General features: G+C 41.2%; 1 protein-coding gene across 2 annotated transcripts in view; it reads left to right on the top strand.

Moving 5' to 3' along the window:
- The window catches only part of GRHL2 (grainyhead like transcription factor 2), a 165,990-nt gene that overhangs the window by 87,049 nt on the left and 59,350 nt on the right, over positions 1–19,591 (top strand). For both annotated transcript variants that reach the window (XM_077748240.1, XM_077748239.1), the window contains exon 8: positions 17,786–17,880. In XM_077748240.1, coding sequence (XP_077604366.1) covers positions 17,786–17,880 — 95 coding nt within the window. The remainder of the gene's footprint in view (positions 1–17,785; positions 17,881–19,591) is intronic.

Below are 19,591 nucleotides of genomic sequence, written 5' to 3'. Positions count from 1 at the left end.
AAATGGGTGCCCTGCTCCAAGGGAGGGGTGTTGAGAGTTGCTTCACAGCCAGGAAGTGCAGGCTGTCCGTGTGCTGTGTTTGTCCAGGGGTGTGATGATTTTGAGGCACCGTCTGCACGTAGCTTGAAGTTTCCCAGGACTCATTGCACAGTGGAGTCATCTAGTTTTGCACACTGTGAGCCACTTAAAAATATTTTACATGAACCACAAATGACAAAGTGAACTGGACTACATATCAGGCTTATTTGAACCATGGATAATTCCAAGACCACTTTCTGGGGAAGGCACATACTCCTCTTCTTCCCTTTCATGGAGGGAAGAAGAGTCAGAGGAGGTTCCACAGCTGAAATTAGCTTTACAGAATGAGAGCCAGAAGTTACAACAGATCAGTTGAGGCACATTCACATATGGTTTCTCTCTACCGGACAGAATTAAGAACTATTTTACCACCTTACAAGGCAGATGTTTGTGGGTGGCGTGGGTTGTAATGACAATGACACTGAGGTACAACGACACTGACTTCACAAGCACCTCTCAATACGCCTCATTACTTTACCGTCACAACCAGCAAACCATTATTGATATAAATTTGTGGCTAATTGTGAAATCAACAATTTGTCCTTCATTCCCTCTCTGTTTTCAATTTCTATTCACAGTCATCTTTCCCTGTGTCCAGATGTGTCTGTTACAGTGTTAAAGTGAATTCTGTAGTTCTCCCAGGCAAATAGCAGCAGGCAGTTGTAGTTTACCTGTGATTATTAGCGTGTGATTCTGGGATTTTCATCCGTGCCCTCATGCAAATCTCTTTTTTTAGCACCAGTTTTTAAATGCCCCTTTTATGTCAAGGTAAAGCTTTTCTTGAAACCTTAATCCCAATGAGATGGACACATTTCCTGAAGTTTCTTTGTGGGTTGAAGAGAAGCCTTTCAGAAGACTCTCCAACACAGAATTTTGCTGACCGTGGTGAATTACTCTGCTTAGCTGTTCTGTGCAGGCTTCAGAGCTCTCTTCAGTCTGGCATCATATTCATCTCAGATAGGAATTGTGATTAAAATTAACGTGTGTTTTTTTTCTTGGAGTTTTCTAGAGGAAAGACCAATACCATATGATTTCACTCAAATGTGGAACTTAAGAAACAAAACAGAGGAAAGAAAAGTGACAAACCAAACAACAGAGTCTTAACTGTAGAGAACAAACAGCTGGTTCCCAGAGGGGTGGTAGGTGGAGGATGGGTGAAATAAGTGTACAAGATTAAGAGCACACTTATCTTGGGGCGCCTGAGTGGCTCAGTCGGTTGAGCATCCGACTTTGGCTCAGGTCATGATCTCACGGTTCGTGGGTTTGAAGCCCGTGTCGGGCTCTGTGCTGACAGCTCAGAGCCTGGAGCCTGCTTCAGATTCTGTGTCTCCCTCTGTCTCTGACCCTCCCCTGTTCACGCTGTCTCTATCTCTCTCTCAAAAATAAATAAAACATTAAAAAAAAAAGAGCACACTTATCTTGTTTAGCACTAGTAATATATGGAACTGTTGCATCACCGTATTGTACACTTGAAACTAATTAACACTGTAGTTAACTACCCTGGAATTAAAATTTTTTAAATGTTTCATTTATTTTTGAGAGAGAGAGAAAGAGACAGCATGAGCAGGGGAGGGTAAGAGAGAGAGGGAGACACATAATCCGAAGACAGGCTCCAGGCTCTGAGCTGTCAGCACAGAGCCTGATGTGGGGCTCAAACCCACGAACGGTGAGATCATGACCTGAGCTGAAGTCGGACGCTTATAAGACTGAGCCACCCAGGCGCCCCTTAATATTTTTTTTAAATGAAGGTTAATCTTAGTGGAACTTGAGCAGCTGTAGGAATTGGGTTTGTGGTTCAAATTTAGTGAAAGAAAATCCATGTGAGGAGTTATAGTTCTTGGAATGTGTCTGTGTCTTACAGCAGTTACCAAAAAGTCATCTCTTTTGTTTGATTAGAAGATACTGCCCATGGGGTGCCGGGGTGGCTCCCTCTAACACAACAGCCCCAAACATTTTCCCACCTAGAGGATACTTCCAGACACTTAATGTCCACCTCTGGTTTATAAAAGAGAATAGAACTCTTTCTCAGATCATGGTACCTTATCATTAGTAAGAGACGTGAGAATTGCCATTCCATGAGAAGACATTCTAGTCTCTCTCAAAGACTCATTCTTGTGTCTAGCAGCCATCAATGTCAGAAATAAGCTTCAAATATATACAATTGTACTTTTGAGTTGCAGACTGAAGACATTCAAACACAAGCTTACACATGTGAGTCACCCTCTGCTTTTAGGGAAGTGCTACAGCCACAGTTACTGAAAATTCCTTTTCACCATCAACTTTGGTTAAAAACATTTCTGTGATAAAAGTGTAGTAGGCCATGAAGGTTGTATATTGTAAATCATTATAAGGGGCGGCTGGGTGGTTCAGTCTGTTAAGCATCTGACTTTTGGTTTCGGCTGAGGTCATGATCTCACGGTTTGTGGGTTCCAGCCCCGCGTCAGACTCTATGCTGATAGCACAGAGCCTGCCTTCTCTCTCTCTCCCTCTCTCTGTGCCTCTTCCCAGCTTGTACTCTCTTTCCGTCTCTCTCTCTCTCTCTCTCAAAGATAAATAAATAAACATGAAAACATTATAGAATGCAAGTACTCTTTAAACTTCATTCAGGCAGAACATACTGATTTTCAGTAATCATTGAGCCAGTGTGGGTTTTCATTTATTGCATTGCATGTCTCAGTATGAGTCCTAGAAACTCATTCTGTTGGGGACAACGGCTCTGGGGAGAGTCACTTCCTTCTCAGCATGTGTACTCAGTATGACCTAGCGGTTCCTCCCACCTCCCCCCAGCAAAGGGTCCAGAACGGAGCCAGAGTTCATAAACTGCACGTATGTCCATGCCCTGATTCTTGGAGACTCCCTTTGAAACCATTGCTGGATCTTCCTCTTTCCTTCCACACCATGTTTCTTTAAAAATGGTGTTCACTAGCCCACATCCTACACTACTAGTGTCTCTCCATCCAGTACAGCCTTTTATTAAACAAATCTTTTTTTAAGCTTATTCACTTATTTTGGGGGGGGAGGGGTTGAGAGGGAGAGAGAGAGAGAGAGAGAGAATCCCAAGCAGGCTCCACGCTAGCAGTACGGTGTGCAATGTAGGGCTCAAACCCATGAACCATGAGATCATGACCTGAGCTGAAGTCGGATGCCTAACCAACTGAGCCACCCAGGTGCCCCTATTAAAAAGAAATCTTAGTGCCAAATCTACAGGTCCTTTTCTGCCCCTCACTAGTTTTCCTAGTTACTTCAAACTTCTCCTTTGTTCCTCTCTGGGGCGCTCCTTGCCTAGAGTGTCTCTCCCTCCCTCCTTGACCTGGCAGACATATTACCCCTTACGACCTTGTTCCTCTGTCCCCACTTGGGTGGGATCTTCCTAATCTTTCCAGGCAGAGTCAGCTGCTCCCTCTATGAGTTTCAGTTTCTATCTAGTCAATAGCACTGTTTCACTTGGTTCGTCAGTATACATACTGTCCCTCCCACTAGGTGCCGAGCTTCTTGAGTGGAGAGGGAATTTTTTTAACCTTCCTATGCCCTGCACCTGGTACAGAGCCTGGCATAGAATAGATGCTAAACCAGTGTTGACTAGCTGATGAACAGACTGCTATGTATGGTTTTGTGTTTGGGTAATAACAGTTATGGTAAGCAGGCCCGTGTCTAGTTACCCGGAAAATCATGCTGGGGTTGTACTTTCTCCTCTTCCATGTTGAAAGGATACTTTTTGGTAGTATTCTTCAGGATGTCACAAGGGTATATGTGCATTTGGGATTTTAATTATTTATATTTTAAATATTAATCAGTTATACTGTAGTCATTTCAATGAAACTAGTTTAATGACTAAGACTAACTGCTAACATAAAAATAGAATACATATACTAATAAACCAAGGGAAATGACTCATTTGTAACTTAACTAGAAATGACTACTGTTTAGTGGAAGCAAACACATGGGAAATTGTTTCAATGCAGACTTTCATGAAAAAAAAAAAACTAGCTAGATTTGGGAGTTAAGAATTATAATGAATGTGGCCCTTGATCATTTTTCTTTACTGCTCCTGGGAAGTGTGTTTACCTGGATCTAGGATATTATCGTTGACCAAACCTTTCCCTGCAAAGGGTTTCCTTACTGCTGATCATTTAAAAGCCCTGAGTGGTTGGCCAGAAGGAATGCTTCAGAGAGGATTAAAGCATGGCATGGAGGCTTAGAGACCTCTCAGAATCTTAATAGACCCTCTGTACTTAATACGGCAAAAAGCTTTATTTCCCATTTTACCCCCCCTTCCCCCACATTTACTGGGCACTATACTGTCTTTCCTCTGCTTGATGGGACCTTTTCTGTATCTTTAGCTACAGAAGACCATGCTTTCGTCTCAGACACGTAATCTGCACTTTTATTTGATTTCATGTTTTTTGTTTGAGGCTTATTTCTTTTCTTCATAGATGTTTTTAATGAGACTCCAGGTAACCTGAGAGTCTCACATTTTTTAGTATTATTTGATTGGCTTAAAAGTTACAAAAACTACATGGACATACACTCTGATAGTTTCGTGAGGCTCATCTATTTACGGAACAAAACCACAGAACTGCCATTGTCTGCTATCCTTCAACATGTACTAGGAGCCTCTCTCTTGCCGCACGGTGCAGCAGAAACAAACGTACGTCTCTGCACTACCCCCAGGTGCGAAATTAGGCAAATCTAAAGTTTTCCTTCTTTGTTTACACAACCTAAAACTTGCCAAGAGAAAGTTTTTCCACAATTAAGTTAAGCGCTTTGAGGTTGTAGAAACCCAAATAAGGGAAAGCTAATCAGAAGAAGAGTCTTTGAACAGGCTCCCAGGAATGCAGAGCCACCACTAGTTTTTCTGCTTTTGAAAAGACAAGTATTGAAGTGAGTGAGCATGATCTTGTGAGGTAGGGGCTGCTATTATCTGCATTTCACAGATAGGGAAACCAGCTTAGTGCAGCTATGCAGATTTTCTTAGGTGGCTACTGATTTTATTGAACTCGTAACAACATTCCCCGGATGCTGTGGTCAGCATCACAAGGGAGAGTAGTAACAGAAGCAACAGCTTCCCTCCTTTGAGGATAGGTTTATCTTAGGGAAAATAAATTATATATTTTTCTTTTATAGACAGGTGGGCAGGGGCAGAGAGAAAGGAGAGAGAGAATCTTAAATAGGCTCCACATTCAGTGCAGAGCCCGATGCGGGGCTTGATCTCACAAACCGTGAGATCATGACCTGAGCTGAAATGAAGAGTTGGACATTCCACTGATTGAGCCACTCGGGTGCCACTTGACTAAATATATTTAAGAGAACTAGAATTTCAATTTTGAAATGTTATCTAAATCCTCTAATAATTGGTAGAAAGTAAATAAACAGGCATGGCAACATGAGTCATTCAGGTAGCAGTTAATGCAGAAGTCATTCATGTAACAAACTAAAATAGCTAGTGGGGTCCTCCCACCCTGCACCCATCGCACACATAACAGACTCACCTTCCTATGTCTGTTAATTAATTTGGTATGTGTGATGGGGCAGGTTAAAAGGGGGTTAAAAGTGGATGTGGAGGGAAAGGAACAGTTGTGCACTATTGGTGGGAATGCAAACTGGTGCAGCCATTGTGGAAAGCAGAAGGGAGGCTTGTCAGAAAATTACAAATGGAACTACACTATGATCCAGTAATCGCACTATTGGGTATTTACCTAAAATATACGAGAACACTAATTCAAAAGGATATATGCACTTCCATGTATGGCAGCATTATTTACAATAGCCAAATTATGGAAGCAGCTCAATTGTCCATTGATAGATGCATGAATAAAGAAGATGTGGCGCGCGTGCAAACACACACACACACGCACATGCATATATATGCAATAGAATATTACTCAGCCGTAAAAAATTGAAATCTTGCCATTTGCAGCAACATGGATGGATCTAGAGCAAAATAAACCAGTGAGAGAAAGACAAATACCATATGATTTCACTCAAATCAAATTCACTGGAATTTAAGAAACAAAACAACCAGAGGAAAGAAAAGTTACAATCAAAAACCAGACTCTTAACTATAGAGTATAAACAGCTGGTTCCCAGAGGGGTGGTGGGTGGAGGATGGGTGAAATAGGTGAAGGAACTTAAGAGCACACTTATCTTGCTGAGCACTCAGTAATATATGGAACTGTTGAGTCACCATATGGTACACTTGAAACTAATACAACACTGTATGTTAACTACACTGGAATTAAATTTTTTTTTTTTAAAAAGAGGTTAATCTTAGTGGAACTTGAGCAGCTGTAGGATTTGGGTTTGTGGTTCAAATTTAGCGAAAGATAATCCATGTGAGGAGTTATAGTTCTTGGAATGTGTCTGTGTCCTGTATCACCAGTTACCAAAAGGTTGTTTCTGTTGTTTGAATGTTTTCGATCTGCAACTCAAAAGTACAATTAATTGTATGTGTTTGAAGCTTATTTCTGACATTGAAGGCTGCTAGGCACTAGAATGAGTCTTTGAGAGAGACTGGAATGTCTTCTCATGGAATGGCAATTTCTCAAGTCTCTTACTAACGATAAAGCACCATGATCTGAGAAAGCGTTCAGTTCTCTTTTATAAATCAGAGTTGGTTTAACTGGGACATTAACAGTGTCTGGAAGTATCCTTTAGGGTGGGAAAATGTTGCGGGCTGTTGTGCTGGAGGGAGGGAGCCCCATTTGTAGGTCTGAGATGATTACAGCAGATTGGCCCCTGTGGGCAGTACCATCTAATCCTGTGTGCCTATAACTTCTGGTCCCCACACCTATCCCTAAGAGTGTTAGTAAATTAAGTAACAAGACGAAGAATGGAAAACTAAAGGTAAACATGAGTAGTTCAGGCAGTATCCAAGAATGAATTATTTGCCAAAGCACTATACATGTCTTCATTCACTCATCAAGCTGTCAGAAAGTACCAGGCACTGTTTTTCAAGAGACAAAATAGTTAGATGAAAAAATTGACGGAATCTAAATCTCACTGAATGACATAGACTAATAAGAAGAGCTTAATTTTAAGCCCATCCGAGTTTATTTAAATTCAGAGCTAGAAGCCTTGGTGCCTAAGTAGGTACTGTATATGCATATGTGTTTTTGTGCCTATACAAGGATATGGCTTAGTCTCAGTTTGAAATCAAGTTTACAGATCAAGGCCAGAATCCTTTGGAAAACTGAAATCAGAATACAAAGCACTAGCCTACATGGAACACAGTCATAGGTTACCGTGCAAAATGCTCTTCTTATTGTAAGTTTATTATCACTGCAGTTGAAAGCTAGAACATTGGCTAATAAATTCCTCTGCTAGAAACAGAAAGATGAATCAAACACAAATAAAATGTTAGGAGAGAATTCCAAAAAAAAAGGAGAATTCCAAAATAGATTCCCTCTTAAATGATGTGTGTGAACACGTAATCAACCATGAAGAGTAAACAGGAAAAATGTTTATATCCAGCTTTAATACAAAGTCACTCTATATTGGTCACATCGTATAAGTCACAAATTATGTCTTTATAATTTCAGCCATTATTGTTTCTAGGTTATGTATGGAAAGGTGCTCATTTGAAAGGTCGTGCGTCACAGAAATCAGAGGACTCTGGTTTTGTATGTAAACATAATTTCTTAGGTTCCAGTCCCAGATTGGCCGCTTAAAAACTAAGTGATTGTCTGGGAGGGGAGGTACTTAACATTTTTGCCAGTTTCCTTTTCTACATGGTAAGGATAATTTTAAAAGCTACTAGTCAGAATTGTATGAGGTAATGTTTGGTAAGTATGTGTATTTAGAACACACTGGCTCTCAAAACTGGTGGCTGATCCTATTATTTACTCGGGCCAGGACCAAATGATGGAAATACATTTAGAGCCTCTGAAAACCAGCTCAAGTGTCAACACACTTGAGGAAATCCAAGTTCTCTCCGACTAGGGAAAAATATGATAATGGATATAATGAACTCATTTACGTTCTTATGAGTCATTCAGGCTTTAAGAAGCTGCTTTGATTTTGAAAAACAAAAAAAAATCTCAAAACCTGCTTGGACTAGGGTTTATTTACTCTACCTATTTTAAGTCAGAATGAATACTTCTAGAATGACCCTCAAATGTTTCCGGAATTTGAGCTGGTTCTATGCGGTCTTCTAGACAGAGGGAAGCAGATGTTTGAGGACGGGTGGAGGGGATACCCTAGGGGCCAGTGTTGTACCTCTCACCCACTGAAGGGTCTTCTTAGAGATTGTCTCCCTTTTGTAGATAAGACAATACATGTTCAGAGAGGTTCCATAACTCACTCAGTCACAGGGCTTGTTGAGAAGAGGACAGAAATTAAATTTGGGTCTGTGTGTCTCCACCCCAATGTCCTTTCTTCCTATGTTTTGGACACTGCCTCATAAATTGGCTCCTCCTATAGTCTGTCTTTTTCTTTTTTCTTTCTTTCTTTTTTTTTTTTTAAGAGAGAGACAGAGCATGAGTGGTAGAGGGAGGGAGAGAGAGAATTTTAAACAGTCTCCACACCCAGATCGACGCAGGGCTCAGTCTCACAACCGTGAGATCCTGATCACAGCCAAAATCAAGAGTTAGACGCTCAAGTGACTGAGCCACCCAGGCGCCCCAAGTCTTTGGCTTTTTTTTTTTTTTAAACAAACAACCTCTTCTTAGGCTGCAGGGTATGCACACTGAATTGGCAATAGTGCCCTCAGCCATCTTCAGCATTCCAGGGCTCATTATTTCACTAGCCCAGACAGAATCCACACCTTTCGGAAGAGAAACAATTTTTATATTAATTATACCATTCCTTTTCATCTCCAACAATATATACAAAAACTAATTAAAAAGGATAGTTATAATTTACCAAGCACGTGAAACTTAATTAAAGTGAGGGAATTAACAGTAACTTTCACGGCATTCCAGAATCATGCTTACATATACAGTTTGAAGAAAACTCAGCCTACAAAAGTCTGAGTCTAAAAACCGATTAACAGACTGCCGATGATATGCAAAACATAAAAGAATAAGACAGCAAAAAGGATTCACCATCATGCTTTTCACAACAATTAAAATAGAATTGAATCCCATCATTTCTCCGCAGAATGTAACTTGCCAGAAATATAGATGAAAAGCACAGCTCATCCGCCCATGCTCAAAAGGTCCTTCACTAAAACACTGTAGTTGGCCATCTTTCTCCTCAAACCTCTTGTTTACTCAGAGGTGCTAACTGCTGAACTTTTCTTTCCATCTTCATGGTGCCTTCGGGATATGCCTTCTTTGCTTCCTCTCCACTCCAGCACTCAATCCTGCCCTGCTTTGTTGAGGAATTTACAGTGGTCCCAAAGTGTCCAGTCTCTGCCTCATGGAACTTCCCCAAGTGCTTCTCAACCAGCTAGTTGCCATGTAGGATGTGCTGTGGTTTTTCCCTACAAAGTATTAATATCTGGTGACAACTTATTGTTTAATTTGCAAGATTAATGTAGGCAATGATTAATAGTATGGCCCTTAGCAACAGACAGACCCAGATTCACATCATAGGTTGGCCTCTTACCAGCCATGTGATCTACGAGCCACTTAACTTCTCTGTAGGAGGATGATGCTAATACCTACCTCACAGAGCAGTTGTGAGGATTAAATGAGCTTGTGTTGGTAAAAGACTTGGCACATGCTTGGCACTCAGTAAGCTCTTGGTGTATGGTGGTTATTGTTATCCCAAGAGTATTTGCATTTTAATGTCATGAGATGACAATATCCTTACCCAAAGGGATGGATGTTTCCGGGTAGGATTCCAGGCATGAGAGCAGGCAGGCATCTTGGAGCAAGTGCTACTCAGGTCTCATCATGTAGGTAAATGCTTTGTTCTCCTATATGTGTGGTTTTTATCCACTCAAGGGGGAATCATTGTCACATGGGTCTCATCGATAGTTGATAAAGGACCTCAGTGACAGATGTCACTTTTTCTAAGACTATATGTGGACTGAATCAGGTGCACCCAAAGGAGTCAATCATTTCAATTTGCCACAGAACAGTGCTGCCCACAGGGTAGACCCCAAACCAGCAGCCTCAGCCCCATCTGGTGGGAGCTTATTAGAAAGGTACAGTCTTTGTCACATCCCAGACCTAGTGAATCATAATCTCTGGGGGTGGGCCTGGACATCTACATTTTCCCACAGCACTGCAGGCAATTGTGGTGCTCCCCGACATTTGCGAAGCACTGCTATAGAACACCCACACAAAGCCTTTAAGCTTTGGGAAACCAGGAATATTCACTCTACATCTTTGGGGAACATCCTACAGGCCCTAGAGAATGTGTATGGCTGTGCATTTCTATACGCTTTACTCTGACATTTTAAGGACATATACAGCCTGAGAGAGGATCCTGGAAAGTTTGACTCTCACTAGCAACATGACATTAACAATGATATCAACTTCACTCTTATCTTATTTCATTAGATAGACTCCCATTTCTTCCGTGGTTTCATTCTTTTTCATGCTTCAGATTAGTTGTGTACTTTAGGGTCATTCTTTTGTGTATAAATTATTGATATTAATTAGAACTACTTTAGGGCCACCAGGGTGGCTCAGTCAGTTAAGCTCTTGATCTCAGCTCAGGTCTTGTTCTTAGGGACATGAGTTCAAGCCCCACGTTGGGCTCCATGCTGGGCATGAAGCCTACTTGAAAAAAAAGTAAGAATTACCTTTAAAATTCAGATTAAATTAGCATACTTTTTTTTTAGAAATCTGTTTCAGCCAATTATAATTTTGTTCAAACGTGCTGATTTTTGGAAGCATCTAAGCCATTTTCCTATTATATCCTCATTCTTTTTAGATGTTAGTTAGTATTCTATAGTTATTTACAACCCAGGGTACAAAACATGTAGTTTTTATGTTGCCTTATCTTCTTTTAGGGGGGAAAAACATACACTCAAAATGCAATATGTTCAAAATTAAGTGCTTTATAATTTTTTTTTTTTGAGTGGGTTGATTACTTTTCAGCTCTGGTGGCTATTGTGCAAGAACAGGTGCTCAAATCACCTGACGTCTAGTTATAGAAGTGAATCCCAGGTGCAAGAGGTTGAATGGTGACCTCAAATAATGCTCTGTCCATGTCCTAACTCCGAGAACCTTTAAATAAATAGGCCTTTATTTGGGAACAAGAATTTTTACAGATGTCATTCAGTTGAGGTTCTCAAGATGAGGTCATCCTGGATTAGGGTAAGCCCTAAATCCAATGACAAGTCCTTAGAAGGGAAGAGAAGAGGGGAACAGACACAGAGACACAGACGAGAACACCATGTGAAGACAGAGGCAGAGATGAGAAGGACGAGTCTATAAGTCAAGGCACACTAAGGATTACCAGCCACCACCACAAGCGAGGAGAAAGACATGAGACCTATCAACCGTCAGAGTCTCCAGAAGGAATGAACCCTGCCAACACCTTGTTTGGGAAGTCTGGCCTCCAGAGAATGAATTTCTGTTGTTTTAAACTACCAACCTTGTGGTAATTTGTTATGGCAGGAAACTAAGCCTATTTGCCAGCTCATTTACAGTACCTTTTACTAATGGCAACTATCAACATCTGCAAAATTTGGGTTTAAGAAGCTTTTGTGAGGAAATAAGGAAGGCTTAGTAACAGGTTGCTGAGTTCCTGTTACTATACTATGAGTCATAAACCCTTAAGCAAACAACAGTAACACAGTTTTCAGAAATGGGAGATATAGCTATTAGCACTATCTTCATTGGACCAAAAGAGCATGTGGACAAGCCAACATCGATGTGCGTAAGCTGTTTAGTTTTAGAAAACTTGTGTAGTCCTGAATGATAGCAGAGCTATTTTACCATCTGTAGGAATGGCTAGAGATTAAAGATGAGCAGACCTTTCTTACATTGCATAAGGTTAAACAAGAAGGTGTGAGATCAGTCTCAGGTTATGTATTTGGTTTAGAATAGTTGTGTATACATTCATTCATTCATTCATTCATTCACTTACCCCATTATTCAGCAGATTTATGGAGTATGTCTTATCTGTATGATGTTAAGCACTGAAAAAATAGCAGCATTTAAGAGAAGTTCCTTGGTCTCATAGAACAAATAGCTAATAGGAAATGCTGATAATAAATAAGTAAACAGGGGCGCCTGGGTGGCTTAGTCGGTTAAGCATCTGACTTTCGCTTGGGTCATGATCTCACGGTTTGTGGGTTCGAGCCCCGCGTCGGGCTCTGTGCTGACTGCCAGCTCAGAGCCTGGAGCCTGTTTCAGTCTGTGACTCCCTCTCTCTCTGACCCTCCCCTGCTCACGCTGTCTCTCTCTCTCTCCTAAAAATAAATAAAAAAACATTTAAAAAATAAATAAATAAATAAGTAAACAGATAAATAAAATATTGGCACATGGTATGAAGGAAATAAACAAGATAAGGTAACCACTCAGTAAAAAGTAGCCTTACCAGTGTTCTGGGATTTTGTTATTGGCATAAAAAAGCATATTAAACGTAGTTGTGTTGTTCATTTATTTGTCTACTTATTTATGTTTTCTCCTCCTGGACTATAAAAGCCACATGATCAGGGACCTAATCATGTTTCTTGCTGTATCCCCAGCGTGAGGACACTGCCTGGTACATAGTGGACACACAATACATATTTGTTCAATATATTTATTTGTTGATGAAGTGAATATGATAGAAACTGACAGAGGCCCTATGCATGATTAGGGGATGCAGAGAGCATTGGATTTGTATTGCATTTGTATTTAAGATCCTTGGTCAAAGTGTTTGACCAAACAGCTTTGTTTTGTCTACATTTCTAAATATGACATTTGGTTTTTAACATTAAAACATTAAAAAAAAATTTTAAATAAAATTTCACCTAAAGCTGTTAAAAAATGCTTATCAAACACTTCAAAACAAAATTGCAAGGTTGTCTTTTAAAACAAATAGTTATGAAGAATTAAGGAACTCACTTTCTTTAAATTTAGCAGTCTACTTCCCCCTTCAAAATTTTAAGAGATTGGCTGGTCTGCTAAAAGCACAGGTTTGCATTTAAAATCATCCCAATTAAAGCCATAAAGCCTTATTCTAAATTTGTAGGACATGACAATTGTTTCCCTTTGCTTTCTATTTTTCTCTTAGCTTTAAATACTTTAAAATCGATAAGAAAATTGAATACCCTAAGAGAAAAATGAGCAAAGGGTAGAACAAGAAACTGTTGCCATACAATGAGAAACATGAAATCTGGCCATGTGTAGCAACATGGATGGACCTTGAGGGTGTTATGCTTAGTGAAATAAGTCAGGCAGAGAAGGACAAATATCATATGTTTGCACGTATAGGAGGATTAGGAGGAACTTGACGGAGGACCATGGGGGAGAAGAAGGGGAGAAATGGTGGGGGAAAGGGAGAGAGGCAAACCATGAGAGGCTCTTGAATACTGAGAAACAAACTGAGGACTGACGGATGTGGGGGGAGGGGGGAGATGGGCATGGAGGAGGGCACTTGGGGGGATGAGCACTGGGTGTTATCCGGAAACCAACTTGACAATAAACTATTTGTAAAAAATAAATAAATAAAGTAACTCTAGTAACTATATAAAAAAGAAACTGTTGCCATAAATGAATAAATTTTAAAAACAAAGAGAAAGAATATTTAAAAAACACACACACACACAAAGCCAGACAGTAAATGAAAGCCTCTTCCACCTCTTTTGCAGTTAGGGAATTGCAAAGTAAAATAATGGAGTTTTCAGGTTTTGCCTATCATTTTGGAAAGAGACTTTTTGAGGAAACAGGGACTCCTACATTGTTACTGTGAAGTTGAATTGTTTCAACTTCCCAGGAGCAATTTGATAAAATGAATTAAAAGCCTTAAAAATATATTTGCCTTTGGGGCACATGGGTGGCTCAGCAGTTAAGTGTCCAACTTAGACTCAGGTCATGATCTCACGTCTGTGGTTTTGAGCCCTGTGTCAGGCTCTGTGCTGACAGCTCAGAGCCTGGAGCCTGCTTCGAATTCTGTGTCTCCCTCTCTCTCTGCTCCTCCCCTACTTGGGCTCTGTCTCTCAAAAATAAATAAGTTTTAAAAAATTATAAAAAAATATATATTTGCCTTTGACCTGTTAATTTTAATTCTGACAATAGATCTTAATGAAATAATGAAGTATATGTAAATATTTAGCCATAAAGATAATTAAATGCAGTACTATTTATGGTAGCAAAGTATTGGACATCATTAAAGTGACCAACAAGAGCAAAGTAAATTTATGGCACTTTTTAAAATTTAGTATAATAGTATTTGGCAATTATAAGTATTTTCCACAAGTTTACTTATTGACATGGAAAGATGCTGAAGAAGTATTAAGGGGGGAAAAGCAAATTAAAAATAATTGTTACAATGTTGTGTAAAATATTTACATATTTTGGAGAAAGGGAGACAGAGACTGAAGGAGGAAACAGGAAATATATACACAGATGTGTTTTTTGTGGTTGTTTGTGGAGTAGATTGTGGTCTTTATGGTGAATACACATGCTTTTGTATCAAAGTGTCTATGCTTTACTTAAAATGTAAAGACGGGAGTGCCTGTATGGCTCAGTCAGTTAAGCGTCCAGCTTTTGATTTCAGCTCAGATCATGATCTCGTAGTCGAGATCAAGCCCTGAGTCAAGCTCCAAGCTGGGTGTGGAGCCTGCTTGAGATTCTCTCCCCTTTCCTTCTACCCCTCCCCAACTCAGGCATGCATGCATGGTCTCTCTCTTTCTTAATAATAATAATAATAATAATAATAATAAAATGTAAAGATACATAGTTTTGCTTTAAAGTTTCCCTGGGGGAATCAATAGAAACATGGACAAAGGCCATGAGCAGGCAGTTTATATAAGCCAACACCTGTTTAGCTATCCTGGATGTGAAGAGATGCTTGAACTCACAAGTGGAAGAAGAANAAAAAAAAAAAAAAAAAAAAATGTGGAAATTTGGTGAGAAAAGGGAGAACTGGGATTCTAGAGGAATCTAGATTGGCACAGTGCCTTCTAGAGAATGGGCCTGGAGGGCCATTCTGGAGAGCACTTTAAAAAGTAGGTTTTTCTGTGATTAACCCTCTATCCATGTCCACGGATAGAAAAAGCAAACAGGACCTACCGCTTCTCTCCGCCCGATTCACACAAGCACGAAGAGTTGCATTACTGTAAGAAAGGGGTGAAAAATCTTGATAAAGGATCACATGAACTTGGATTTTACAATAAATGAGGAGGAAATGGATAAAAATGACCGGATATGTGAGCGTTAGGAAAGCAGACTTCAAAATGTCACAGCACAAACACAGACAGCTTGTTAAAGCCTCAAGAAGCCACCAGCCGTGGGGTGACACAGCAACCTAGAAGGACACAGCCAGAAAAGATGACCCTTTGGGCAGAACCATGTCCGATTTTGTAGGCAACAGACACTTGATGCATCCTGGGAGTCCATCCTAACACCTAGCTCCTGTCCTAGCACAGAAAAAAAAAACAAAAAAACAAAACCTCAGATTTTATTTATTTATCTGAAAAAAATTTTTAATGTTTTTTGTTTTAATTTCTGAGAGAGAGAGAGACAGCCATGAGCAGAGGAGGGTCAGAAAGAGAGGGAGACACAGAATCTGAAACAGACTTCAGGCTCTGAGCTGGCTCAGCACAGAGCCCAATGAGGGGCTCAAACCCACGAACTGTGAGATCATGACCTGAGCCAAAGTCAGACACTCAACCAACTGAGCCACCCAGATGCCCCTGAAAAAATTTTTTTAATGTTTATTTATTTTTGAGAAGGACCGACAGAGTATGAGTGGAGGAGGGGCAGAGAGAGAGAAGGAGACACAGAACCCTAAACAGGTTCCAGGCTCTGAGATGTCAGCACAGAGCACAACGCAGGGCTCGAACCCACGAACCGTGAGATCATGACCTGAGCTGAAGTCGGACGCTTAACCGACTGGGCTACCCAGGCGCCCCTAGAAAGATTTTATAAACAAAAACATGTCCAGTGTCATTAGAATTGAATCTTCCCCTGGCCCACACTGTGGGCCTGGAGTGTGAGGGCCCAGAGAGATGTCCAGGCCCAATTGTGAAGGACATGATAGGTCATGGTGTAAGTTTTAGTCTTGAGAAAAATTATAAAAAGCAGATGATCTGACTTTTTAGAAAAGTCATGATGGGGGCTTTGAGAGAAAGAACATTTGTGATGAGGTGACCACGTTGTGAATGAACCAGACCTCAGAGGAAAGCAGGTGGGCTGTGGACCATGTTGCTGGCCAGGTAGGACACGGCCCACGTTTATTCAGTACGGAATTAAAGTAGGCCAAAAGTAGGGGGGACATGCAGATGGTAAGCATAAAGCTAAAACACTCAGGTGGTAGTGAGGGTTAAAACTAGGAATATCAGGGCGCCTGGGCGGCTCAGTTGGTTGAGTGACTGTTGATTTCGGATTGGGTCCTGATCTCCAGTTTCATGGGTCCCAGCCCTGAATCAGGCTTCAGGCTCTGTGCTGACAGTGCGGAGCCTGCCTGAGATTCTCTCTTTCCCTCTTTCTCTGCCCCTCCTTCCCTCCATCCCTCCTTCTCTCCCTCTCGATCTCTCAAAAATAAATAAATGTAAAAAATTAAACAAACAAAAAAGGAGGAAGATCATGTCCAGACCTTAAAGCCAAATAATGACAGTGACGGTGGCGATTGTGGGTAGTAAGGACTTTAGGTGCAGTTGAGTCTGTGTCCCAGAAAGCTGGACACTATCAAAGGGTCCTTATCTGCTGAGAGGGGATAAGTCACTAGTGGCTTATGGTTACCACAGAATTCTGTGTAGCTGCTGTTAGAAATAGGCATGCCTCCAGTAGTGGGATTAGATCTGAAGAGGTTCCTAGCTATGGCTGCCAGATAAAATATAAGGTGCCCAGTTAAATTTGAATTACTGGCAAACAACAGATCCTTCTTCAGGATAAGTATATCCCAAATAATTGCTAGATCTGGCAACTCTAGCCACAGCACAACCCAACTCCTGAAAATAAGAGCTACACACATGGGCCAATCAACTCGGTGTATTTCCTAAGCACACATAGCAAACACATCGATAGCTGCTGCGTTTGTGGGAGAGGATAGTGACGAGAAAAATGAGTACATAAATATATGCATAAGCAGAGAAATAAAAGAAGGCTTTAAATGGGTAAGTGGTAAGAGTGAGCTGAGTATGATTAACACAACTCTGTACCTACATCCAAAGAGAAGTAAAAAAAAAAAAAATGTTTCCTTGCAGTCTCCTGAGCTCTCTTCCCTGGGTTCCCGTGGACACTGCCTGTCCGATAACCAGCATATGCTGTTCTACAAAACCATCACTATGCACAACTCTGGCACCTTCCAGCACAACTAAGCTGCAGGCATGTTTTGAGTAGGTGAGGGAGTGGATAGGTGACCAGGGATTCAGGAGGGCAAAAAATTAGTAATTGTATAAACGTCATAAAAAATGAAACCAATAAACAAATCTCTTAGGAATATTGCTTCACCTACATTTACTCTGCTAATAGAGGAACATTTTCGTCAAGTAAATGTTAGTAAAAGAATATCAGCAAGCACAAATCCTTAACTGTTGCTAAGAGATAGCCGGAAGAGTAGGCAAAGTTTAAATCTCCTCATTGGAAAATGACAGTTAAGTACATGTCACCAAGTAACTCTTATACTCTTAAAACCCTTTTCTTTTTTAATGTGACAGCTGATTACAAGGAGAGCTTTAATACGATTGGAAACATCGAGGAGATTGCGTATAACGCCGTTTCCTTCACCTGGGACGTGAATGAAGAGGCAAAGGTGAGTGAAAAAATAGCGTTGCTTCATTTCTCGTGCCTTTTCAACAATGTCACCGTTCCCTGCAGATGATTCTTTTACAGCAGGCTTTATAAGTACGGAAAGATCTGTTAACTCAAGCCAGAAAAAAAAAAAAAAAGAAATGAACCTGTTATCTTTCTCTGGAAGTTACGCACAGCACATTCAGTTATGTGCAGTTAAATTGCATTTTGGAGGATAAAGGAGACAAAGGAGTGTGTGTGTTTCTCTGTGACCTCCCGTGGGATGCACCAGGCTGCACACCCCTCCCCAGTCCTCTAGCTCCCTGGGCTTTATTTTAGCAAGTGGCACTGACAAGGCTCCGCCAGAAAACCTTGTCTACCTACACTGCAGATTCCCCCAAAGAGCCCTGACTGCTGCCTTCCACAGAGGCAGAAAGGTGTTCAGAGCTAATGTCTGCATAGGTAAGTGAATGAGCAGGCCTTCTGGCCCCATGACTCTCCAGGCAGAACCCGCTTGAGGGACAGGTACAGAAAGCAGGGCTATAGGTCTCCGACCTTCACTCCCTGTGGTAGAGCCGGCGTCATGACATTGAACCTTGTCTTTAATGGTGACTGCTTCAACTTTTTGTCTTTTTTTTCCTGGTGCCAGTATGGTTAGGAAGGGCAACGGTAAAATCTCCGGTAAGTTGTGCCTTGAGGATAGACGTCCATCATTGCCCTGATTTGGGTAAAAAAAAGTAAGACTCGTGGATATTCAGATCTGTTTTCCAGACTTCGAGTCTCTTTGATTTTATGAAAACTACAGACTCTGCTCACTCTTCTTTCTGTGTCTTTTAGCTTCTGATCCTTGATCCTTCTTTTGCACTCAAGAGAAGGTTTCAGATGAAGCCTAAGCTTGTTTTCTGCCTCAGTTATGTACCATTTAGGAGGGTGTTAGAAGACTCTTGTTTTCAAACTAATTAAAAGATCAACGTAAACAGTTTCCTTCAATACTTTACTGCCTTCGAGCAGGGGGAAGGCTGGGTGAGAAAGGAAGCTGGATGGGAGTTTGCAGGCATGAGTTATGGACAAGATGAAGTGTTCAGTGTCTCATTTCACTCAGGTATGAAACCATGTAAATGAAATTGGATTTAGGCCCAAGAAAGGAGACCAAATGGGTAAGCAGTAATGGAGTGCCAGAACAGTCTGGAGAATGTTCCAGAGGCTCAGTTCATCCAAGGGAAGGAAGTAGGCCTTGCAATGAACGGATGAGAGGTCAGGTCCCACACAGAACTGTAGGGAAAGTTTGTCTTCTAGGTTCACTCCACCTCCATTGAAAGTTCCTTACTCAAATCTTGTCTCCCCATTAATGCTCCATTCCCTAGATTACTGGGGTGGATCATGAAAAGGCCATCTGTGCAATGGAGCCATGGGGTGGGGGTTGGAGTCCTCGGCAAGTCATCTGACCCCCCGGGCCTCAGTTCCCTCCCACATACAAACACAGAGCACTTTTCCAGTGGTCTCTGTGCTGGGATTACACTCCGGGAAGATCCAGGGCTCAGGGAGAGGCGACAGGAGAACCAATACCCCCACAACAGTGGGAGGGGTGAGAGGCAGGCCAACTCTCTAGGGAACATAGGGATCAAGAAGATAGGGGGATCCTATCATTGAAAGTGCCTTGTCATGGGCGCCTGGATGGCTCAGTCGGTTAAGGGTCCGACTCTCGAGACTCTTGATTTCGGCTCAGGTCATGA

This window comes from Crocuta crocuta, unplaced genomic scaffold, assembly GCF_008692635.1.
Source record: "Crocuta crocuta isolate KB4526 unplaced genomic scaffold, BGI_CrCroc_1.0 scaffold39, whole genome shotgun sequence".
NCBI classification, from domain to species: domain Eukaryota; kingdom Metazoa; phylum Chordata; class Mammalia; order Carnivora; family Hyaenidae; genus Crocuta; species Crocuta crocuta.
The sequence above is the reverse complement of the archived record's forward strand: the minus strand, read 5'-3'. Positions and strand labels throughout refer to the sequence as shown.